The following is a 26068-nucleotide window of genomic DNA, read 5'->3' as shown; positions in this document are numbered from 1 at the left end:
TCTGATAAAGCAAGGCCTAACAAAGTAAAGATGAAGTCTGGACTTAACCGAAGCCTAAGGAAATATGATTTCACTTTACGTAAGTCTCTCTCTGTCTCTCTCGCGTACACACAATCCCAACATAAGTGATTTCATCTCTCATAGTTGAAGGTCAGCCATTTCAGTGCTGTATTTTTTCCACAGCGAGTCACAGTTTCTGCTCTCCTGGCAGATCTGCACAATCGACATCCTAAATAAACCACAAAGGAAAGGCAAGGCAATTTGAAGTTATTGGACGCTTTTATTTTAATGTAGCACCCAGCTCTCTATCACATACATTTTCCAAAATTAGATGGGCATAGTATAGAACACCATACATTTTGCAGCTCACCACGTGGACAGTCTGCAGCTGTGAAAACAAATTGCTTAAATCTGGCTATCTACTTTATAAGTTAAAATTCAAATATATAATAGCCTCAGGGTATTTTTTTTAGATTAACAATGATAATGCTTGCAATACGATTTCTTTATATCAAAAAATCAGTAACAGAGTAAAACATAATGCATATGTTCATAGCACATTATCATGAAGATAACTGAAAAAAGCTTCAAAATACATATCTCTTCTCAAAGGTAATACATCAGATATTTTTTTTTTTCCTGAAAAAATACTTTTACTCTTTAGTCAATATGTGGCTTCGTGATGCTGTGTATTTTCTTGTCAAGGACGGTGTGTGCTGAAGGCCAAAGGGCTGATGGTGCTGGAAAACAGACACCCCTCGTTCCCTGGCTAGCAACTTCTACAGGCTCTCTTTCTCCTGATCTGGAAGCTCAGCTGGGAGGAAAGCAGCTTATACACCACCGAAAGGCAAATTTCCTATCATGCCCATCCTAAATGCTTCCTGTGAAGGGTTCCAAGTCCCAACCATCCCATCAAAGGGGGTCGTTTTACCATCCAAGTTGTCACCACCCCATGCTGGTTAGCCCCAGCAGTGTGAAGTTGGGACTGTCTGGATGATAGCCGAACAAGTTCCTCTCCCCAACGTGCATACAGAATTCCCAGCACCAAAACTATTGCTGTGCACATAAAAACAGCTTGGAGATAATCTTTTGAGTTAAAAAGGATATTCACCAACTTGCCAATAACAGGGCTGAATCCACTAAGCACTGACATTTTTGCTATGTCACCAAAACTCTCTGGAAGAGAGAGCTGAGAACTGTCTGGAAAGAGATGGTAATGTTTCCTCTGTATCCTAGTATAAAATTAGTAACTAGGAGAAGCACATTGATCATTAAGGATTAATGTTTGTTCATAGGCAGTTTGTTTAGAGGAATGCCTCTGAAACGGAAGCTGTTTGCCTTGCTTAATTACCAGGTCATTATTTATATTTAAAGGCTCAAATAAAAATGGCTTGATCTACAAAGGCAACCAGTCACTACATTTAGCTGGGAATTTTTCTTTTTTTCACCACTAGAATTACTGTGTATTGAAACAAGTATTTCATAGAAAGGTATCAGATGATACGAACATTAACAGATCCATAAAGAAATGCATGATCAAAAGGAAGACACTTGAGTGCACACTTACACACACACTGAGGAAGATCCTTATCTGCTCTGCCTAGTCTTGTCCTGCAGACAAAAATATTTAACTGTTCAAATCAGAATAGCTGCAGGAAATTGAAGACTTAGAAAGGGGCACCAGGCTCATGGTTAGCACATCCTCCCAGATGGAAGGAAGCCGTGCTGCAGCTCCTGTTGGCAGTTATCCGCTCTTGCTGGGCATGTTCTGCTCTGCGTACCTACAGAAACCATGAACTGAGGAGAGTGAGACCTCACGCGTGGGAAGCTGCTCTCAATCCTCAGTCAGGCTGTAAACTGGGACAGGCAGATCCTAGCTGCTGCTCTGGGTCAGGCACGTCAGGGGCTTAAAGCTGATCGCTCTCCTGTAGCTCAAGAAAGTGCCCTGAACATTGAGCAAACTGCCTGTGAGGTCTCCCTTGCTGACCAGATGGTCTGTCTTGGGTCTACGAGCATCTCCCACCCGGAGTTTCAGAAAGTAAAGTTTTCTGGAAGAAATAATGATTTTGCTGTGGTCACATTTTTCCAAAGGAAAAATACTTTTTGAGAAAGTCTGTGATACTGGATTTAGATGTGAATTTTGATCAGCCAGGGTCTGTTAATAGTAGCCATGAGCGTGGCTGCATGGAGCAACTGCCAGAAGCAGTGTCTATAGCTTCACGATGCCTTCTCCTCTCCCTCTCAAAATGCTAACAGCCTCCCAAAAACCAGACACACTTTTTCATTTTGGATGGGCTATCATGAATGCTTAAGTACTGAGACATACAGAAGAGTAACTTCCTGCATTGTATATATTACACACCACCATTTCTCCTTGAATATTCTGCTTTACTTTCTGTGAAGTAGCGTATCATCATTATAGCCGACATTTCACGAAACGGAATAAAAATCAACTCACGCTCTAGGCCTTGAAGTTGAGTGGGGCATTTGACTCTAACTCTAAAAATGCAGGGATGGTTAAACTTTTAATTTATTAAGTCCTGTGGTAGAGTAAAAACTGAGTAAGTATTTTGTTGTTGGCTAACCAAGCATCCTAATTTCCAGTGAATGAAAAAACCCCTGTATGTTAGAAGGGAGACATTTGAAAAAGACATATGAAGCAGACTTTTCCACTCTTCCTTTGAACAGCATCTATTCCATGAATAACCCAAGCGAAATAAATGGGGGATTATTCTAGAGGAAGCTCCTATCAAACATTGTAAAGTCTTCCACTGCCTTAAAAAGGCAATGTGCACACTTCTTTGTAATCATTGAAAAAGCTTTCCTTAAAAAATCACCCATAAAATAAAAAACAAACATGCCATATGATCATTTCCTATCAAATAGCAGGGGCATATTAACTAAATGACAATGTAAGAACTAAAAAGCAAACAAAGAGCGAGCACTTCATTAAAATTTCAGGAATGGCTCAGTGTTATGAACATATGAAATAAGTGAACATATGAAATAAATGATGGTAACTTCTGAACAGTACCGCTCCTAGCAAGAGGGCAGCAGCCGTTTTGCAGCTTCGCAGAAATTTGCAGGTCTCGCATTTTGTCACTGACCAGGAATGACCGTCTGACCCCAGCTACGCACCAGTTGCACAAAAGAAGTCCCAAATCCAGAGAATTGGTTGTTGCTTGTTGACATAGCAATGTATAGTTGAATCGAAACCACTGTGTCACAAAAACAGATTTTCAGTAACAATTCCTCTAATGTTTATTTTCACCTTCAGACTTCTGGATCCATGTCCTACATCCATATCCCTTTCAGCAAAAGTAGGCTGCTTCCTCATCACTTCAAGCATTCCTGTTGATATCTGTCTTACCTCTCAGCAAAACTTTTGGCTACTGTGATGTCCTCCGATACCCCACTGCAGCCATTTCATGATACACCCTGAAGGGAGGCTACCCAGCTGCTTCAAACCTGCTTCTCCTTCCTCTCAGCCCCAGGGCCATCCTATAGCTACAGGGAGAAAGCATCACACCAACAACAGTAAAAAACTGTTGCACCATTTCTGCAAGGCAAATGCATACACTTAAATTAGGTCAGTGAACAACAGGATATGAAACATGTGCAGCGTCATGTTTAAGACAGATAACAGGTAGGTGACATTCCCTTGCAGTGAAGCACACATCGCATCCATGGAGGGAGCCGGGCTGACATCATTATGTCTGAAGTCACCCAATCTAAGAGTATTGGCCTAAGAAATAAAGCAACATTAGTCAGCCAGCTTCCATTGCGAGAACTGAGACCAAAGCCGATGACCACTGCATCCATGGAAAAATCCCCACAGGATTCAGCTGGCCCCAGATCAGACCCCGGTTAAAAATTAATCTTTGCTTCTTCATTTAGAAAACAGACGGGCATTAGCAGCTTCATCCTATCAGTAGCATCTCCAGCGAGGTGCAAAGGAACCTTAACAAAAGCCTGTTGTAGAAGGCAATTATTTCCATCACACATTTTATAACCTCATATATAGCACTTCTGCTACCTTTCTTCTTTTGGAAATACAGTTCTTGTACACATCCTTAAAACAAATCAGCAGCTATTAAGACAACAAAGCAGAGTAATACCAATGTACAGAGAACAGCTTTTACAAAAATGCCCCGAATGCATTTTAGCCTCTTGTTAGGAATACACTGTTGGTTAAAAAAACAAAGAAGGAAAAAAAAGCTATAAACCAGTGATCTCCAACATGCTAAAACTATGCAGAGACACTGGCAGTTGCAAGCAAGTGATCAAACACTGGTGATAGGAAACATTTATAGCTCAAAAAAATTTTTTAATTTCCAAAATAATTATATTTTAGTATTTTTTACTGTTCTCTCATATGATTTGAACTTATAAAATACAAGTTCTCTAACATTAAAATACATCTGTGATTGCATAATAAACAGTACTAAGAAAATAATTATCTGACATGATTGCGGATAAAGACTCTGTACGTCTAGTGACTTTTATTCCTGTAGTACATTAAAACCCACAGGCACTCTACCATGATTCAATCCTACAGGAATCAGTAACATCCAGAAGACCATCTCAGAGGATGAGTTTTAAATTTACGCAAGAATTCAGGAATGCTGTACCTCTTAATGATCAGGGCAGGAGGTGCTGCCAGAACACATATAAATCAGGAATTCTTTACATAAATAAAATACTCTCAGGTTATTCATTTCAGTGATAAACTGCATTTACACATTAGGCTGGGAAGAGGGAGGAAAGAAGGCGAAGCATCCCCCCACTCAGAAATATCCAGCAGTCAGATATTAGTTTTTTGTACCTTCTTCACCCGCAAAGGCAAATGTGCGCAGCGGGGTGAACTAGACCCGACAAGCCGGTCCTCCCCACCGCCACCACGTCGGCAGAAACCCTGCTCAGCCGTGCCACGCTCCTCTCCTTGCAAGGCTGTCAGGATGCGCGCTGTGCTCTTGCCGCTGCATGGCAGCGCGGGAAGTCACAAGACGGTGACGGGACGTAGCTGCTCCAGCTGCGTTTCCAAGGCAATTCGTTCCTTGTGAACCTCCTGCAGGAGGGAGAGACGTGCTGTAACTTTTGGGATGCTCGCATGCACCACACCGCTCCGGTGAAGAGCAGCCAGGCAAACCACCGCCATTGCCTGGAGGGTCAGGGCTCTGCTGTTTAAGTAACCCTCCTTGCAGTCTCCCAGCACCGTACCAATGCCACACGACCACCCCACACAGCCGACTACTGCCTCCTCCTTACAGCGGGGCAATACGGGGAGGCACAATCACTTGCTCGCTCAACCACGGAGAGGAGCAGTCATCCGCTGGCCAGCAGAATAGCTTGGGACGCAGTGAAGCTGGCTACAATTTGCCATTTTTACCAAAGAAAATCAGGTAATTTTGAAATCACATTTCCCTCAAAACTGCTTTTTGAGAATTTTTGGTTCACACACAACCGACAACTCCTTCCTTTTCGAGACAAACGGGACTTAGCCTTTCTAAGATGATGCAGGCTTTGCAATCTACCTCTTTGGCAGCTGTGGCAGGAAGATCATCAGTCTTGATCAGAAACTAACTGTGAAGGCTTTGGGGATTGCGATTTTGGGAAAGCCTCTCCTGGTCTCGAGGCTGCCCCCGCACTGAGGGGCACCCAGCTCTTGCTGACCTCCCACCAAAGGGCTCCCAGGTCAGTGTGTGACCTCTGACTGCTCCAGGCTTTGGTACCCCATTTGGGCAGGCTCAGAGCCCCAGCACCGGAGCGCACACTCCCTGTGGCTCAGTGTAAGCTGTGCCTGAGGGGCACCCGTCAAGTCTTCTGGTCTCCGTAACAGCAGCAAAGCCCTGCTCCATCAGAAAGCTTCCAGGCAGCAATACGACTTGAAGGACAAGTTCGGTTTGCTGCTCTTTTGTGAACTTAGGCAAATCTCTCTGTCTTTCCATGCTTCTTTCACCCTGCTGTAAAATACAGGTAACAGGATTGGCCTGCTTTGTGAAGGTCAGGGAGTTTAAGCATGTTGAAGACAGCGCGTGGAAGCAAATGAGATCTGAACCAAGGAATGACAGCAATGTGCTGTCATTAAAAGCTTTCCTCTCCATCCTTATTTCGATTGCTGTCCTATATTTTGCTACAATTTCAGTACAGAGCATCCACCCCGTATCTCTTTTGGGAGATCCTTGAGAAGCAGTTAAGAAATTAAGTCAAGCAAAGTTGAACATGCCATCAAACTTTCACGTTGACTGAAGAAAAAGTGCAAATGGGGGTTCACCTCCCTTTCCAGACAACTGTGTTCATAATATGCAAGGAAGAAAAAGCTGTAGCAGATGAAAAACTGAAGTCCGTACTACCTTTGGACTAAGACAACAGAAAAACGAGAACTGAGAAGAAAACAGCCTCTTGAGAACAAGTCAGCAGACACTAAAATAGATGTTCACGTAAAGCAACCTTTAGGCATCCATGTATACCAAATGCCTGACTCCAGGAGACAGTTATGTAGCACAACTGATCAGAAGACAAGCAAGCTACACTTGAGCTGCTCTTCTGCACTAGGCGACACCACATTCTCAAACTTTTCAGAAAGACAAAAGTTCACCCTTTAGACTTACTCTGACTGCCAGTGGAGCTGTAGGCCCATAGGTCATAAGTTTTCCCAGAAAGCCTCATCCTACCCACACAGACAGTATAGTTATTCCCTTCCAGAAAGCAGGAAGTAATGCAGTAGGTCTCATCTGGGAGGATGAACAAGATTCTCTGCTGGTGGTGAACATAACTGATTGCAGAGAGCTTTGTCACCAATTTTCAATGCATTCCTTACCTTCAGCTGCTGCTGGAGCTCACTGTTCAACCTGGCGAGCACAGCATTGGCTTCTTTGTTTTTTCGTATAGCAGTCTGAATAGCCCGTTTCTGCTTGGAAGACTGTCTGCCAGACAGATAAATACAAAACATTTCAATTAAGAGCCTCAACAGTGGCTGATGCCAGAAGACCAGCCATCCATTTTGCGCATCTGTACTCTATACGCACTGGACTACACTTCAAAAACAAGGTTCAAACTACAGATTTAAGAGAAGAAAAAGGTAACACTGAAATGAGATGGCTGAACCAGGTGGACTATTTGAAAGTAAAATGGTCACACTTGTTAACCTGAATGACAGAAACATTTTAGGCTGTCTCAAATATTTCAAAACCACTGCATTCTGATTCATCTTGAGAATAATCCCTGCATAGCTGTGCTTATTGTAGCATCTATGCATAAGCTGTTTTCAGACACTTGCAGAGTTTAAAGACTCAGGAGTGGTTAAACAGAAAATGCAAAAATCATTCTATGCGGAAAGAAAGGACAACTGCATGAAAATACTGTCTCAGATTTTTTGGGGCACTGCCAATTCTGATGTTTCTTGACTTCAAAAATTAATCTTTCATTCAAAGCAGTCATTTCCACCAAAACCATCTGATGTCACAAACAGGAACAGGTAGATGGCTTATGGACTTTCCTCATCTCTTTTGCCGCTTAAATAAAAGATTTCTCTCCTATTATTATTATCACTCTATAGCCCATGGTAACTGATCTGGAGGAAATTACAGGTAGGCAGACCGGTACAAAAAGAGAGAGCTCTGTACATAAGGACCAACCTATTCCAAGAAACAGGTAACAACAGGAAAAAGGAAAGAAAATATAGAAAATACTGGCTGAATAACCAAGCCCTTTTCCAAATAGATTATTTTAAAGTTTTACATGAGGCATCAAGGGCTCTTTAATGACAAATTCGATCTAAAATAGATGCCCTATTTAAACAAGGCCCATACTGGTACACAGTCCCCATTAGCTCTTTTCTCTTAACAGAGCTGATGGCACTGATCTTTGCAACAGAATCTGTTTTGCAGCACAGACAGGTCTTTATGCTGTTATCTTCCAGTGAACTGTCAGTTTTCTGCTTCACTATTTTGCTTCAAACTACTCTCCATAGGCTATAAAGTAATAATGATAGGAAAAAATAAAAAACAGGGCGATATACCTCTGTGGTCATTTAAACATTTTAGGAGAGACAGACAAGACAGGATTAACTTGAGATGCTAACAAATGCTGCTATCTTTCTTTGAACCGCTATGGAATATGCGCTCCCAAAGCACAAAATAGCACTTTAAGGGCATCCTGGGAGTCTTATTACTGATTGTAATCTCCAATTATGCAGCACAGATTCAGCCTACTGATAAACAGTTTGCCAAGAACCACTCAACTGATTTGGGCAGCTTGGTTTTGTTTCAGACTGAATCAGATGTCTTTGCAAGGCTTTGGGTGAAGGTGGGCTATAATGTTTGCACACTGTTTCAGCCGAGGGAGATCTATAGATCCAATAGGGCCTCAAGTGCGTTTGCTTACCATTTGTACAGCCCCTTCTCCACTGCTATTAAATAAATATATAGTGAAATCCCTACAAGTCTTTGTCGCCGAAAGCTTCAACAGCCATATTTATGAGAGCAAACAAAACATGCTGGGTTTAGCAATTATCAGATTATCACAAGTGGTCTATGGCTCGGCTCATACCAGTGGCGAGCTCATTTCCAACCTGCGTTGCGATGAAGAAGTATCACAAAGATATGACCAAGGTCAAGCATTTCATGACTCAATTTCCTGGGCATTTATCTGGTCATATCTGTCCACATGAACGAGCGAAATTCCAGAAGATAGGGGAAAGGCAAAAACACACACCCACAGAGCTAAAAGGAGGTGTGTTAGAGATGCTGGCTGAACAGCTTGGCTTGCTCTTCAGACATGTCTACCAGATAAAGAGGTCAGACACCTCTGAAGAGGTTATCAATCAAATATTACCAACTTATACAGTCACTACAGACTTAGTCTGCATTTGAAAAGACAGATGTAGATTTCAGAGACCTGTATCTTGTGAAGCATTCTCAAAACCAGAACTATTAAGCACAACATTATGCAAAGAGCAAACCCTGCCACATCAGATGTCATGGTGCAGTTTGGCGTGCTTGGTACAGGTTTTTACTTTTGGACTGGGAGGTGAGGCTTGACTGTTGGCAGGGAAGAAGTCACATTTATAGTGGGAGAAAGCTCGGGGGTCTCCAAGCCCTGCGCCTCCGTCCGGAGCTTCCTGCGGGTGGGTTTGGAGGGCGGCTGAGCGAGAACAACCTCCTGCAAGGGAGAAGAACAGCAACGTTAGGTCAGGCCATATGCATCCCGTCATTAGGCTGGGGAATACTTGTGACACAGAAATTGCTGACAGCTAGCCTAAGATTTCATAATTTAAAGTGGTATAGAGCTTAATTTAAATTTGGTAATAGCCTCTCAGGTTTCTGACTTTGAAAAAAGGAACAATAACTCCTGCAACCCCTTAATGCGTGAAATGATTATACTGGTGTTTTTTCTTCATCTGGATGACAGGCTCTTCAGAACTGGATTGTATACCTCTGTGTACATTTGGGGGAGGGCGGGGCGCGGAGGGAGGGTTATAAATAGATATACTAGCCCCCAGTTGACCCAAAAGCATTAAAACCAAAACAAGACTTATTTTTAATTATGCTCAGTTGCTAAGAATCAATAATCAAGCACTTGCATCCCAACTTACTACCTCACTCATCTGGCATGGAGTCTCTTCCTTCTCTCCCTCCTCTCTTACATGAAGCAACGCTGAAAACAGCTTAGAAAGACAAATGTATAAAATAATCCACGCAAAATTAACACGTTGAAAGTGTAGGAAGCCAGTTATTTCTCTTGATAAGTTACATCACAGAAATAGTCTAGTTTGCAAGTAAAACAAAGTCTTGGATTTTTATGACTTTAGTGGTAAGAAGTGTTTTCATTATTTTGAATTAAGACATCCATTCTTTTGAAATGAGAAGTAGTTTTAACGCCTTATAGCTGTTTTAAGTCTGAAATATAAATATATCCTTTTCAGTGTATTTTATTATTAGATCTCTTTTACAAGGGATATAACTATTACCGTCCCATTTCATGAATGAGAAAGCTAAGACTCAAAAAGATGAAGTGACTTGACAAAGGTTATACATTTAGCGTCACAGTCAAGACCAGAGACCAAATTTTATTATCATTTGCCCGGTGCACATTTTACTGGGTCAGACTATCTTCCTTACTATGTTTTGGCCAAATGTTAATAAAATAAGGAAAAAATTAAATGAGGAAGCATTTCATGACCCAGCAATCATAAGAAAAAAACCCCAACACTGCAGTAAGCAGCCTGACTCAGCAGAAAAGACTACGAGAGATACAGAATGAAACCCAACATAAAACCATCAATAATTAGTATTAGAGGGATTACAATTATTAGAGGAATTAGCATTATAAGGAAACAAGGGGTTTCAACATTAAAAGGCAGTTCTGCCATTACTAAAATAAAAAATCTAAAAATATTATGATATCTTTTGATCACAACGTCAGCACTGCACAGATCCTGGGTAATACTGTGCTCTGAAATCCTATGCATATGTGCAGCTCCCTGCAAACCCATGACGTATGGCAAGAGAGGAACTTGTGTATGCCTTCTACAACTATAAACTGGTGGGTTGCCAAATGTGCGATCCCAGCCTACCTGAAACTGCCAAAACCCCACCAAATCCATAGGATAAAACCCTCTTCCATTTCAAATGCAATACTGGAAGAAATGATCCAATACCTAAAAGCAGAGCCCTTCACAGGGGCTCTTTGGCTGGCTGCTGTTGCACCAGGCTTTGGAAGGTGGGTCAGCACGGCGCCAACAACTACCTCCCACACCCCACAGCCTGGGCCTTCTCTGTATTTTAGGGATCCAGGTGGGACGAGAGCAAGCGTGAAATAGGTGGACCACAAGGATTTAATTTCTCCTGCAGGGCTGCAAAGCAGAGCAAGAAGTGGGGCCAGGCTAGAAGTAGCATGTGGCAAGCACAAGCGGAGCAAGGACCTGCCCGGCAAGCCCTATCACATGTAGGAAATTACACCAGACATCTGTCTGTGCCCCTCGTTAGGGTAAGAAGCATGATGATGCTCCCTTGGCAAGGTACGTACTACATACAGCACCTGACAACAGCTCTTGGTTGGGCTGAGCAAATGTCTTACAGGTGCTCCTTGGCTGCAGGAGGGGCCGGAGGGGGGAGGATCTGCATTTGCCCCGTCAAAACCTGTTCTGGCTGGGGCTGGTGGAAGGAGGCGGTGGGAGCATGACCAGGAGTGGGGAAATGCTCACAGCCACTGCTAAGGCCACTCCATCCCTAAGCAAGGCCCTTTGAAGAGTGCCATGGCAATTTCAGTGCTTACTTTATCCAAATGATATGTTTGTACAAAAACATGTTAGAAGCTGCACATCTTGAGCAAATCTCTCCCAGTCTATGTACATTTACTGGCAGATCCTGACCTCTAGCAAACAGGTGTGTTTACATCAAAACCGAATCCTCAATAACTGGAAGTAAGAAGTACGTCACAATTTGGAAGAATTACAGCGAGACAGGGGTCGAGTAAAATCAAACTCTTTTTTGTCTTCCCTAAGGCTCCACAAGCTCCTATTGATTTGAAACAAATGGCAAGCTGCCTCTCTTAAAGCACGTGCATCAATGTGTATGCACTAAGAGCTTTCTTAATGATTTATCTGAGCTGATCCTGGTTCTCTCTAGCGTCTTGACCTCCAGAGAAGGTAAACATGTAAAAACGTAACTCCAACCCTCCATTTAATTGCTTTAAAACTTAAAACAACCACATTTGTTGATGAAGGCAAATCACTCCGCAATGACACAACGTGCGCAGGTCTCACCTTCTTTGCTGAACTGTTTTCTTCTGCCTGCGACGGGGGTCTATTCGTCTGAGGATGTAATTCAACCTCAGATGGTTGCTCTGTCTGCAACAACAAATCAGTCATTGCTACACCCAGAAAATGACTAGTGCTCACATACAATGAAGCCAATGAAAGGAAACGTTATACAGAAAAGAAAAGTTACTTTAACAATTCAACAGTAAGGGAAATGGAGATCTAGGGTGACAGCTGAATGGACAACATATGCCTTTTGCAGATTTTTAATGGAAATAGTTTTCTGGCATTTTATTGTGCTAGGAAAACAAGAGAAAAGTTTTTCTGTGAAGCATTAGGAACCATGTCTCTGAATGTAAATAACCTAGTACCCAGAATTTCTTCTAGAGTTACCCTTATGGTCTAAATACTCAGAGAAAGACTAAGGGGGGTGGATAAAAGCTAGAAGGATCTTGGATGCACCCTGTCATGTTATTATCTCCTGAAACCGATGAAAATTCATTGGCGTTAACCTCTGTCTTTGAAGTTTGCAAGGCTGGAGTGAGAAAGTCTGAATTATACCAAAAATTCCAGTAAAGTTACTGAAAACACAAGTCATAAAAGAAGCCAAATAAATCTTCCCTCCTCCCTTCTCACATTTCAAACAGAAACCAAGCTGAACACTCGCCACACAGGTCTACACTTCAGCAAAGCAGAACACCCTCCCCCCAGCATATCTGACCGAGCAGCAAATTAAAACAGAGAGTTAATCCCTTGCTTTGCCTTTCCTGAAATCTTCCCACATCTTTCAGTTTGCTTCACCAGGACAGGGCACAGCACACCGGCTAGGGGAGGGCAGCAGAATTTGGAGCTGCCTGTCCCCGGGCACACGGCAGCAAACACGGAACGAACGCTGTGTCCAGAAGGTACGGGCTGCCTCTCCAAGAGGGGCAAGGCAGGCAGGAGCGGGAGGCTGAGGGCACGTCGCACGGGCAGACAGCATCTTCTCCTCCTTCCCAACTTCTGCCAAGTTGGAGCCACGCTGACAACGGCCCCCAGGCAGGAGAGGCGACCTGCCATCCTGCTCCCTCCTCAAAAAAGGCTCATTTCTATGCAGGTGAAAGCTTGCATTTAAAACCAAGTTCAAGGCAAACCTCAGTCTTTCAAGGGGCCAGGATTTTAGCCATAATAACAACAACAGTAACCTGTCGCACACTGATGAACTTAATTAGCTGTTGCCAAGAGGTTTCTGCATAGGCCCATCAAGCTCTGTAGCAGTCACAAGCTTCCCAGTGCTTAACCATAAGTTAAACAAAAATGACAGAAAGCATAGAATTTCATATATTTAAAAAGGAGGGACTTTTTCATACCACTTCCATAACAGACACAGTAAGGGCTATACAGAAAGAGGCAGGAGGAACGTGGCTCTGTCAGGTTACTGCTGTTCTCCAACTGTACGGTGTCAAACATATGCACAAAGGAGGGAGATTTGGGATCTTTTCTTAAAACGCATGTGAAATTCCTTGGGAGAGGAAGAAAAGGTGGTTTGGCTGACAAGATTTCTCTGCCCCCCTCTTCTAAGTGTGCTACATCTGTAGTGTTATCTGATGATTAAAAAAAAACCCCAACAACTCACCCTGTAATTTTCCAGTATTTGAATATTAATATCTTAAATATTAGGATTTTAATAACTAATGGATACTAACATTTGAATTCTGGAAAGCTTTGCATGGGTTGAAGTGCTTCTTCTGTAACTATAGATTCCTGGTGCAAATAGGAGAGTGAAATGGAAAAAGCAATCTTTTCTTCTGTCTACAAAAAAATCAAAGACCTCTAAAAGTCCATTTAACACAACAGAGCATTTCTTTATCAGCAAGCTGAATAACCCATAACCTCCCTGATTTCTACAACCACTTTTTATATATTTGAAAGAAATGAAGGCTTTAAGCACTGGTAACAGTAGCCTGGCAAAGTCCATGAGGCTTTCATGAATGATTTGGGGATAGCAAAGCTCAAAGACCCAACAGAGCCACAGTATAAATTTGGCCCCAAACCACATCACTTTGACAAATCATTCATTTAGGGACAGCAAGAGTAAACACAGTCTTTCAGAGAGCCACGTAATTCGCATACTATATACTCCTCATGGTATAGCTTTGCTGCACAACACAGAGCAATGACCGAGGTATACAAGAGCCAACTCTTAATGACCTTTCTTGGACAGGGAGCACTAGGTATCTCCCTAACCTGGCCAGGCAGGCAGTCTCTGGTGCTCACACTCTTGTTGGAGTCTATACTAAACCTTGCATCAAAAGCAAGAATATATTAGCTTACTCCACAGAATGAAAAAGAAAGGAGACCAACCCCGTGTTATTTATGTAGAGATAAAATGCAGCTTTTTAAGAACTGAGGTGTTCAAACAGTGTAGAAGTCACTAAATAGACTGGTACTCTACAATGTCAATTGCAAATAAACAGGAAAATTAAAATCACAGTAAGATAAAGGACCTGGAGGGGGGAAAAAAACCCACCCCAACCTTTTGCAGACTTCCCCCCCCCCTTTTTTTTTAATAGTCTCATTGCAGGAGAATACTGTTTTAAACTTGAAGGGAACTGAAAAGGGGGAAAAAGGGTAAACTTTGTGTTCTGGTGGAAGCAAATATAAATTGGAGTGCTGATCCCAAAAAAGGTAAGATTTCAAAATTTCCAGCAGTTTGACACCACAGTTCCTACTGATGCAAGACACGTTTTTTGCTAGCTGAGTGCTGTGACGTGGCTGTCAGCCTAACAGCTGTGGTACCTGCTGACTGAGGCTGGGCCACTGCGCTGGCCGCTCCTCCCCGCTGCCAGGAGGTGAGGATGGCAAAGCTCAGCAGCCAGCGGGGCAGGCAGGGGGCAAAAATAAATAAATAGGTACACTTGACAAAAAAAAAAAAAAAAAAAAAAAGTAGTTCTGGGATGCAGCTCATGCATAATGAATAAAACCAAGTGACTGCCATGTCCATAAAGTGCCACCTAGTGGCATGTGGGACAGGCCCTTTCTGAATGCTTTGCTTAAAGGAGAGTCCCAAAAAATAGCTGTCTGCATGATTCAGAGCCTGCAGACTGAGCCTGCCCCACAGGGTGGGCAGACAGCGGGGCTGGGCATGGTAAACTTCAGCTCTTTGGAGAGTCTCCTTTCCCCCTCATGCAGAAGCCAGGTCTACACATTAATGATCTACCGTACAAGCTACAAGTTCTCCCCTACAAAAGATCTCCATTCCTCGGAGCGATGTGCCTCTGACACAAGGGCCCCAGCATAAAATAAATCAGTATGCTGTTGCAGGGGATTTTGTTCAGGGACAGACAGCATTTAACACAGGCAAAAATCTTTTGTTAACTGCAATATGCATCAATGCAAAGATCCAGCTAACCCAACAAAGTGCTCCAGGCAGGGCCTGAGAGGCTTTACAAATACGTTTGCCAGCTGATGTCCCTCCACATGGGCCCCACACAGATTTTAAAGGAAAAATAACTCCTGGTTTTTCTTTTACCAGAGGGATTCTTCACAGATTTCCTTCCCTTCACTGAGTTGGACATGGGGTGAAAGCCAGTCCCTGTAGCCTTCTGATCATGGGCACAGTAAGACTGGCTCCAGGATACTCCAGTCCAAGCTCCTATAGTGGAGTGTAAGGAAAAGGTGATCCGTCAGGAGGAGCTCTGGTGGCTTCCCTTTAGTTCTTCATTGTTTTTATACCATGCTTAGTGTAGCCTTTGGGCAACTCATTTCTCATTCGGAAACACAGCAATAAACTGCCTCCCTCCATCACAGCAATAAATGTCTTAAAATTTTCCCAGATCTTGGAAACTTCTTACCATTATATTAGGGTTTAAAATTCTTCACCACTGGTTTATAAACCCAAAAGATTATACATTAGGCACTATGGTCTTCCAAAGGAAAATTCCATTATAGTAGTGTAAAAGTGTTTCAGTGGAAGTGTCTCACACCCACAGAATAGAGTAAGCTGCTGACATAGGCAGTGCTGCTGTGCAGGCTGGTATGGCTGGGTCCACATCCAGGGTTACAGTAGATGGGCAAAGAACACCCTGCTCATGTGCACTACCAGCACTGCAAAAGAGTTTGCAAACCAGGCCTAAGAGTATGTTGATTTGGGGAAGAAGAGTAAGTGACCACAGAAAAGAACAAGACAGTGTCCTATTCCAAATCTCCTGAAGAGCTTCTCTTTGCAAAGACCAAAGTCCAGTTATTAACACACAGCATCTCCTTTTTGCCCCGCACAGTCTCGTATTTTCTAGGAATAGCCATACCCTCCTCATTCTTCCTGGCAGAAGATAGAACTGGCTAACAGTTTCTGTACAACGGCCACAGCCAGAGGCCAACCTGTGGCCTAAGGCCGATATTGAGCATTAGGAAAGATAATTCCTCATCATTAAGGAGAGCATTAGGAATCACAAATGCTCATTATTTCACTGCATGATCCTTGACCAGCCATTCATAATCTCCTCACTGCTTCATGTGACAATACTTAACAGTACCTTTCTAAAAGAATATGTAACGCTCACTTAAGCACTAAGTGCTTCGAAAGCCTCAGATGAAAGATTTTCATAACTGTAAGAGAACGCATTACCGTAACAACTGGTTCTTTGCTTACATTTCCAGTTCTTTTGCTTTGCAATGCTGTATTATATGTAGATTTCACACCCACTTTTCAAGACAATCCATAACTGATCTTCCAGAACAGAAGGTCTACGCGGAGCTTTCATATTTCTGTTACCTGAGAGCCTTTTTGCAAGAGGTGAAGTATATATTCAATCTTTCCCACAATTCAATCTCGCCCACACTTACGCTCCAGGCTAACTTTATACATGGAAATAGCCCCATTGCATTCAATGGCACTACTCACAGAAATAAAATTATCTTTATGCATTCACTGGAATAGCCCATAATCATTACCTATACAGTACCACTGCTTAGCTTTGCAAAAAAGTATTGAGAACAGCTTATCTGAAAGAAAAAGTAGGATACTAAATATGCTTAACGCTCAGTATGTGCCCATTGCAATCTTCTATCATCTCTACGTTAAGTTCATTTTAAGAGGTATTTTGCTCCTTTCTAAACATTACATTTTTGCGCTTAATGCCAATTTCTAAGAAGTCAAGATGTCTCAATTCCAGTTTCTGTGGGTCTTGTGCATCCCACACTGAATCATCAATTCTTTTTATTGCTTGTTACTGAAACTGAAAATAGTAAAACAGAAAGAAAATCCATAGGGATGCAAAGGCAACAAGCTGCCAGGGTCTTACTGTGCTGCCTGCTTTCTCAGCGCTGTGCAGCCCTGAAGTTTTGATAAGCTTTTTCTTTCCCCAAGCTATCTGAGGGCTGGTGATAAGGCTGAGGAAAAAGGCAGTAAATACAAACAAATTGCTGTAATGTTCAGCCCATTCGCAAGGAAAGAATAGGACACAGATGGAGGCATTAACAATCTGTTTTAGTACTCCACTTCCACAAAACCAGATTAACATAAGCTAGAAAGGCGTATGTACATTCCACTAGAGATAATAGGCATTGGATTCTTAGCTTTTTTTTGTTGTTTTTACGATAAATGTGAAGCCAAATTAAAAAATTATTACAACACATTTTAATTAAGATACTCGCCCTTCTTCCACTCTCCCAGAAACCTCTTTAGAAAGGATTTTATGGCATTCATCAACTGCCCCCCAAATTCAATTTTAACTGTGCTACCCTTCACCACTTCTTAAACTGTAATTTATTTTGTCTGGCTGTTTTAGATATAATATATAATTTTCCTGAGAGGAAGATAATCCACTTGTATTATATTAAAGTAGCAGATGGCAAAATCTTACATGTTATAGAAGACTTTCAGTTTTATTACAGTTACAGGTTTCTTCAGTACCTATTGCTCTGATTATACAACATACGTTATTCTGCAGCCAAAACCGTGGAGATGATAAAAAACCCCCCACCCTCTTCTTGCACAGTGGTTTTAAATGCAAGCTGAAAAAGTATTCCTTTGGTTTAATACAAAATGGTTGTCTGGGAGAATACCATCATGTATACAAATACCATGCTGCCAAAAGCAAAAGCTTCACTTTTTTTTTGTAATTTTTATTTCTATAACAAAAAAGCTCCTTCCTGTAAAAAACTCCAGGTGCCCTGCCAGCACTTGACATTCCCCACGTCATTTTACAGAGTAAGGCAGCGCCTCAGTTGGCTGAGTATTTTCTCCAACCAACCTTGTAACAGAGATAAGCAAACCCTACGTCACCCTCTCTGTAACTCGGCTTTACCCAAAGACACTGGCAGTGGGGGAACCCCCGGGCCAGCTCCTGGCTCCTGCACGTGGCCATGCCGCTCAGGAGCCCGGGAGGTCTCAGCGGGACAGACGGAGCCCTTCCCACCTCTTGGCCTCGGCACCACCTATCAGCGTGGGCACGCGTCATTGACGGTTACAGACCCAGCCTGAGCGTACCCCATGCTCGTGGCTCTCCATGGATTCAGCAGAACTTGGAGGCACACTAGTAGAGACAACTTCCTGAACTGGGTCCCAGCTTTCACTTGCGATTCTGGATGATGAATGGCCAGAAAGCTTCAAGGAATTACGAAGTATCAAGTAACATTTGGAGAGCAAAACATCTGATACGTTAAAAAGAATAATACCTTTGCTTTCCAACACCACCAGGTGCCTGTGACTGGGCAGGGCGACCCACCCATCATCCCTCGCAGCACTTTGTTTCCATGATTTCGCCAAATCTGTAACATCTAATGGTAACGATGGCCACTAAACTGAAAGCCTAATTCTGAACTCACATAACACAGTGAGATTTTAATCTTCAGAGCTGCACTGTACTCAGGATACTTCAATTTGATAATGTTAACAACTGCCTACCTACTCCACTTCACTTGGACACTTCGCCTTCGCTCGCAATTTTTTCAGTGCCTGTCAAAACTGCCAGCATGGAACCAGTGGGAAAACCAGGTCCCAAGGTCTCCAGAAATACAAGTCCAGCCCAAACCAGTGTGAATTTACAAAACCAACAGGCTTAAAATTTAGACTCTGGGAAAAGAGACTAGGAACACCAGTTTTTTCAGCCAAGATATATACAGGGTTTTCTTCCAGTCCCACTGTTTTCAAATCCCCTTATACAACACTGGCAGGATTGAAGATATGCCTTCATTACTGGACAGGAAGGTACTGAAATAGAGTAATTTAAATAAAGGAACGTTGATCTAATTGGGCAATGTTGCAGATAGTGAGCTGATGTTGGATAAAATCCCAAAGTTATATTTGCTCTTCAGTGTTCATCCATAATTCTTATTAATATAAATATGTTACTAAATCTCCCACAGTAAGCAGCTGTGGTAAATGACTTCTGTAGGCTTAAAAGCCAACAGTAATAAAGTATTATTTTGTTTTCTGTGAAAAAAAAATAACAACAGAGGCTTATACGAGATGTGCATACACATGTTTGGTTCCAGTGGAGTGTTATTCATGAGCACCCAAAGTTATTTCCTATCTGAAATCTGTGCCACTGCAAATCAGCTACATAGCTATTGCCTTCCTATTGTGATTCTTACAGCCTCCAAGTTACATAGATTTTCTATGTATAGCCCTGGGTCTGCACAAAAATTTTGGGGCCACCTTTATGCCATTTCTCCTTGATGACTTAAGTTTACCATTAAGTCAGGAACACAAGGTCAGGAAAAATTACCCGAGCCACTGAATCCAGTCCTCTACAAGCCCAGACAAAAACACAGCAGGTATTTCAACAAGCTACAGCTTATCTGTTCTATATGCCATCACTCGGGGTGGGGGTCATGATGATGGGGATGACACCAAAAACTCTGAAAACTTAAAAACAAACAAACAAGTTTAAAAAAAAAAAAAGTGGAAAAGCCATAACTACAGCATGTCACGGGAAGTGAGCAGGAGAGGTAAGGAATTGCCAGTGTCTTAAGTCTGTATAAGAGCTTTCAGCATGTTAAATATTTATGGTCCAAAGAAATAGGGAAACTGATACAGATAAAATTATCCTTAAATCCAAGCAGCTACTGCAGACTTGCTAAGTGTGAGATGTGCTACTAAGGATTGCAGAAGGTGTCAGTGAAGTTACACACAGATATATACACAGTAGTAAAAGGAAAACACTTCAAAATAACCTATTATCCAAAACAAAACTCTAGTCTTTGTATAAGCCTGTTTCCATACAAAATCTTTCCAAGTGTCCTTTATAGAATTTAGGCAAAACTTGAATTACTTTCTTTTTTTAATATGAAAGCAACATGAATTGAGGGTTCTAATAAAGCATTTCATACTGTATTCCACAATGTCTTACTGGAAGCATCAATTCAAAATATCTTGCAGTGCAGAGATACAGGCTGGAATTTGGGTTAAAAGATCATAAATTGGAGATAATGGTGTATCCACATTATGTAAACTTGCCTTTTGTCCATCTTTACTTATTAAATTCATTTACAGTCCCCATAGGGACCTCAGATGGAAGCACCACTGCATCAAAGAAATGTCTGGTGAAAGCTCTGAGGAAAACTTGGGTACAGTTCGTGGACTGATATGAAGTCAACACAACGCTGACTTTGGCGATGGAGAAAAATCCTGAGGAAATGAATCCACCATAGCCTTTTAGAGGCCATCAAGAAGAAAGAAACACAGAGTTAATCCACCAACTCTAAAACCCATCGTAGAGGAAAGAAGAGATGCAGCTGCACCTGTAAAGATGTCTACCCACCAGAGGTGTGGAATGGCATGGGCTGGCAGCAGCAATCCAGAGCAGAGAAGCCAGCCCCGCTGCTATTTCCCCACGAACCGGCCAAGTCCTCGCACGATCCCAAGACTCGAACCTCCCACAGTAAGCCTGTGCATCCACTGAGCTCTGGAGTCAAGGCCGCAGTAGTATGAGCTCTAAGTTGGACCTTGCACTATGCTTACCCACCCAGTGATACAGTCCTGCTCCCTCGTTATTCTGCTGACTGCACTATGGAGGCAGAGTTGGACATGGACATAATTTAATAAGTTTGTGGTATGACTAGAGACATTTGGCACACTCTGAATAACCAGTGTTCCAGTAACTTACTGAGCTTGATTACCTTGGAGGTTCTGACAGGAAAAATAATGTTTTTGTAAAGGTTGAAGCAAATTCTACTAAAAACATCAGTAACCCAGGACCAAAGTCAAGATGCCATTTCTATATTGCTATTGATTAAGCTCACAGAAGGACTTCAGCTCCACTGAAATGTAATACCTACCCCTTGGTACCTCTCTTTTATGCACTTTGGCCTTTACATCCCATGAGCCCTTTAATCTTACTCTAAAGAGCCAACTGGTTCAGGCTGCTTCTCAGCCATCCATAGAAAACTGTAGTCCTCAGAAGAAATGATTTCCCTCTCCTCCTCCACCAACTGATTTCCAAAGCTGAGCCAGAATAATCACACCACAAGCACACTTATATGGTGCACAGCCACCTGAAATATGTGGGGTTTGCTTCATTTCCAAGCTACATTTGTCATTCACAGTGCTTAACTGCAGGCATATAGCAAAATGTTTAGGCAATAAAAAAGGGTTTTCAATAACATTGTTGAAAAATAAGTTAAAACAGAAATTTAAGGAGAGTTTGGTAAATCTTGAAGCAGGAAAAAGCTGAATGTGTCATTTCAGCATCATGGCTTTTCTTCAGTTCTTGATCCTGACTCAGATTTGAAAGCAGATCCCTCCCTCCAACTTCTTCATGCTCTTTAAATCAAGGGCCCCACTGGACTAATGTAATCCATATGCTTACTATTGCTTACATGCTATTTGTAAGGGTCAGCTCAGCTGAATTATGACTGCCTCACACATACTTCCCTACTGTCTGTTACCTTTATCACAGAAAGGCACGCTTAGAGATAAAATAAACAATGTGACAAGCGTGAAGTTTATTATGTTTTCAAGAACCGGTTTTATGTACATTTTTGCTAGATGACCTAACAAGAATATTTTGATGATATATTTGATTAAATATCTTTAAAAATCATCAGAAATAAATTAAGTAAATGTAAGTGATGCATGTAAGCAAAGCATCAGCTATATATTCATTAATGAGTAGACATGGAAGCCACTTTTTTTTTTTTCCTTTCAGAAACCAGACTTTTGTATAAGAGAGGATTGGATCAAGAATTTCACATGAGAATCTTCTTATCATTTTAGAAAGGTCCTATATTCTGCATAGCCCAGTGTAGGATGAGCAGTTGGTTCAGTATTTGTGATGTGGTAAGGAAGCTGCTAGACATGCATAAATAAATTAACACCTTTCCTCACTGGCCTGCTAAGGAAATGCAATCTATCATAGGACATGAAAATGAACAATTAGCAGAACCTTGCTTGAAAACAATACCTTTTTCCCCTAAGAACAGGATTTGTTGTATTTAGTGCTTTTCCAGATGGCACCGAGAGGGCTTGCAAGCCTGAGCAGTGGCAGGAGGGCCAGCATGGGCTGCAGCAGCAGCTGCTCCAGGCACAGGGCAGGGAGGCAGGGAGCCGTGGGACGGAGGGAAGCCAGAGGGAAACACTGCTCTCCGGGAGTGTTAGACAAAGCAGGAATGTGATGGGTGTGCTAAGGAGCATGCGGTGTTAGCAGTACGGCTAATGCCATACTGACTTGGGGGAAGCATGCAAGCTCAAACCAGAATGCTCTACAGTCCTCAAGGTAGAAACTAGCTGCACTCAGATGCTAAAAAGGGCTGGGGAGAGGAAGAGAGCAACAAGCCTTTTATCATTTCTATCATAAGCACTGTGCAGCAGGAGGTATTCAACAGCAGACTCTTAAGAGTAGGTCCAAAACTCAAGTGAGGACTGTTTCTGGCCCAAGGAAGGTGTCTCACCAAGCTTTTATATGCAGTGGGCTGTTAGATCCCCTGTGGACTTGTTTTCTATTACACACTTCACCTAAAAGAGTTAATATGAAGCTTACTGCTGCCTAAGACTTAACAGAGCCAACAACATAAAAAGAACAAGACACTGATCTTCCATCATCTCCTAAAACATGAAGTGCAGATATGCATGATTTAGTCAATTTGCATTGTGCTGTGGTCATGTGATGCTCTAAAAACAAACAAACAAAAACTCATCCTAAAAGCAAAACAAAAGCACACCACTAATGGTTTGAAACTTAATAACATAACTGACATGGCATTTGCTTCCTTTCAGCATTGTTTTTTAAACCTATGGGTGAAATACACTCTTACATGCTGTGGCTCCCTTAGCAGATGCCCTCTGAGCATTTGAAGCTTGAGAAGCAAATAGCAGGTATCAAGCCCATGCCTTTCAGGCATGAAACTCTTCTTAGTAGACTCACCTTACCAGCCTTTAATTTACAGTTTTGTCTAGTGGCTGCATGTCAGCTCCACTACAAAGAGATTTAATTAGTCTGTAATTTGACACTGCAACACATGGGCTAGACAGACCAATGAAGAAGGACACGTATGGAACTGCAGAGCAAACTGCAGCTTTGCATTAACTTGGAAGCAAGAACAACTGCCGTGTCTAAGCCAACTTGTGCTAACCACTGCAGCAGTAACATAAATAAGCGAATAATACACAGCAAAGGGCTAGACCTTTGTCCATACCTGAGATACAGAAGGTCGAGGGGGCAGTGCAGGCGGTGGTGGGGGCAGCCAGCCAGACCTCACAGCTGAACAGTGAGAAAAGAAGATTAAAAAAACAAACCAACCAAACAAAACCACATTAATGTAATTCCAAATAAAACCAGAATTAATTTCCATGCTAATTTCTAGTGAAGAAGCAGTATTCAACATTTTAATGACAGAAACCAAACTTGATCTTTAATAAGCAAAACCTTGTTTGAAATAACTTCATGAGTAGTGATTGAGTTGTGATTTAATTGCTGTAAAAACCCACAACGTTATGATAAAAAACAAAGATGGAAGCCAGTCAGCCACAAAAGCTGTAGCTAAAGCAATTCAATTCTAGTTAAAGAACCCCAGAAACAGGGTCTACTTGTCCTTGGGATTTTGCTCTTTGTCATTAACATTATTGCCTTTTAAAAAAAGTGATGCTTTAGCATCCAATGTAGACATTAGCATTCACTCCAGATAAAACACACTATTGTGAGGGAGTGCAGCCTTAAAAAGAAAACATCTGCCATGGAATTAATAGGACAAAAGCCTAAATGGACCAAAAAGAAATCCATTTCTTTGGCTTTATGTTTTGTATTTCCATGTTATTACTCATTGGAGGTATTTTGGAGGGAAGAGGAGTAGCAAGAGGAAGAAGACAAATCTTAATGGTTAGTTCAGGTCCCTTTAACATAATGCAACGTCAGCTTTTAGTTTGAGCCAGCACAAAGGGAGAGTAACAATCCGGTAGGTCCAGCTACTGTATTTCTCAGTTTCCTTAAAATACCTAAAACCCATCATGAGACAAAACTACAAGACAAATTATGGCTTCCAAAGGCTGCTGCAGAAAGGAGGACTAGACTAGCACAGACACCAACCAGGACTGGTGGGAGTCCTTGGGTGGGATACCCTCCCCAAGATCCTGTCGCACTGAGTGCTCAGCACTTGCACTGGCAAAGATACCAGACAGTCCATTCTGCACTGGTGGTTATTTGTATAGCAAAAAAACCCCAACAATATTAAACTTAGAAACATCTTTTACCACAATAATGCTAAGCAAGCAACTACATTTATACACTTTTTATTTCCATGCATACTTTAAAAAGCCACAAAGACCATTACGAGCCTTGTTATAGCTTAGACATTTACATATTTTTTACACCAAGTCTAAAAATGTCTACATGGTTGAAAATATGAACACAAAGGATATTAACCATTAAGGACAAGAGTGACATGAGAGTAAAAATGCGTGGGTGAAAACATTGAGAACAATCATTTTGACTACATACAGCTCCAAAGAGGCTTATGATACATCGGGGTTTTTTACATCATCTGTATCATCATCATCTCTTGAATCAAAATGAAGCCTAATATCACTGCACACAGTGCCAGAGAGAGAGGTAGAACAATTAAAACCCAACTTAGGTTAAGCAAGGGAGCCACTAACACACCTACAGGTGTAAGAGAGATTTGAAAAAACATGGTCATAAGGATCCTTTCTCTTGCATTTCATTAGTTCTGTTTATAAGACTGCTACAATACCAGCATGATGTTGTCGCTACATTCTCCATCTCTTCTGCGCAACTGAGCTTTAGAAAGGAACAGTGGAGTAAGAAACCTTCCTTTCCTTTAGTCTGAACTTCAGGTTATTACTTCATTTATCTGAGCACTGGAGGTAGCTTTGGCAATTATGGCTAGTAACAATATTTGAAACACCATCTAACTCAAACACCAGCACTCTGTGGGTCCACCAGCTGCACCCTGTAATAGCAGACAAGTACGTATGCTCAACATGATATGTGTATTGTCAGGAAACCTGGTGGGAGCTGTGCTGCAACACTCCATGGAAAACACCTGCATGCACCTTACCCTCCCACCACCACCAGCGGTTGTCACTGCCAGGGTATCATCTCTGCTCTCCAAACAGCTCTAATGTCACGGGGGAGCGTGAATCATGCACACTCCCTAACGAGGCCCCGGCAGCCCAAACACGAAGCTATGGAGTGCACTGCTGCCACGAGCATGGGAGTCCCTGGGAAGGGGCACATGGGGCCGGGGTCAGTGGTGCTGCGGGCAGGCACCAGCCCCAGCAGCTCCCTCGGCCCTTCTGAATATACGTAGCCCCCTCCAGGGCCCATTGTTTTTGTATTTGCTGGTTTACGCTCCGGCTGGCCCTCAAAAGCTTTGCTACAAGAGCTGCATTCATTGAGAACTCGCCTCAACTTCAGCTCTACATACAGCACTTAGTGTCCTCGCTCCCTGATTCTTCAAACCCAGCCATATACCTAGGAAAGCAGCAGTGTAGTCTTTATGCAGAAAGGCACTGGGCTTGCTGGAAAAGCATCTCCTGAAGATGTTGCACGCACTGTGAAACTCCACAAATCTCCTGGGATTTGGCTTACAAAATTCCAAAGGGAAAAATAATTTTTCTGTAAGATGGTCAAATTAAAAAAAAAACCACCAAAAAATCCCACCCCCAAAAAACTGCTTCTTCAGCTTTCAAAATATAACATATATAAATTTAGCATTAAAGAAGTTAGATGCTTACACCATGTGCATTTGACCCAGTTTCCTCTTTTTAATCCTGCAAATTCTAACTTAAGCTACTCATGAAATATTCATAAAATTCCTGCTGTTGCAGAATATCTTTGGCCTGTTGTTAGAAGGAAATCATGCTTATGT

At 42.1% G+C, this 26068-nt stretch overlaps 1 protein-coding gene across 3 annotated transcripts in view; it reads right to left on the bottom strand.

The window, feature by feature from the left end:
- Window positions 1-260: 260 nt before the first annotated feature.
- REPS2 (RALBP1 associated Eps domain containing 2) overlaps window positions 261-26068 on the bottom strand; it is a 102500-nt gene continuing 76692 nt past the window's right edge. For 2 of the 3 annotated variants that reach the window (XM_029998971.1, XM_029998972.1), the window contains exons 14-18: window positions 23378-23442; window positions 11768-11851; window positions 9017-9162; window positions 6821-6926; window positions 261-5068 (exon numbers count right to left, since the gene is read on the bottom strand). In XM_029998971.1, the coding sequence (XP_029854831.1) occupies window positions 5000-5068; window positions 6821-6926; window positions 9017-9162; window positions 11768-11851; window positions 23378-23442 (470 nt within the window). In that variant the 3' untranslated portion in view covers window positions 261-4999. The remainder of the gene's footprint in view (window positions 5069-6820; window positions 6927-9016; window positions 9163-11767; window positions 11852-23377; window positions 23443-26068) is intronic. The other variant, XM_029998973.1, reaches the window with a different exon arrangement.

This window comes from Aquila chrysaetos, chromosome 23 (assembly GCF_900496995.4).
Source record: "Aquila chrysaetos chrysaetos chromosome 23, bAquChr1.4, whole genome shotgun sequence".
Taxonomy (NCBI): domain Eukaryota; kingdom Metazoa; phylum Chordata; class Aves; order Accipitriformes; family Accipitridae; genus Aquila; species Aquila chrysaetos.
This window is presented reverse-complemented; position numbering and strand designations above follow the sequence as displayed.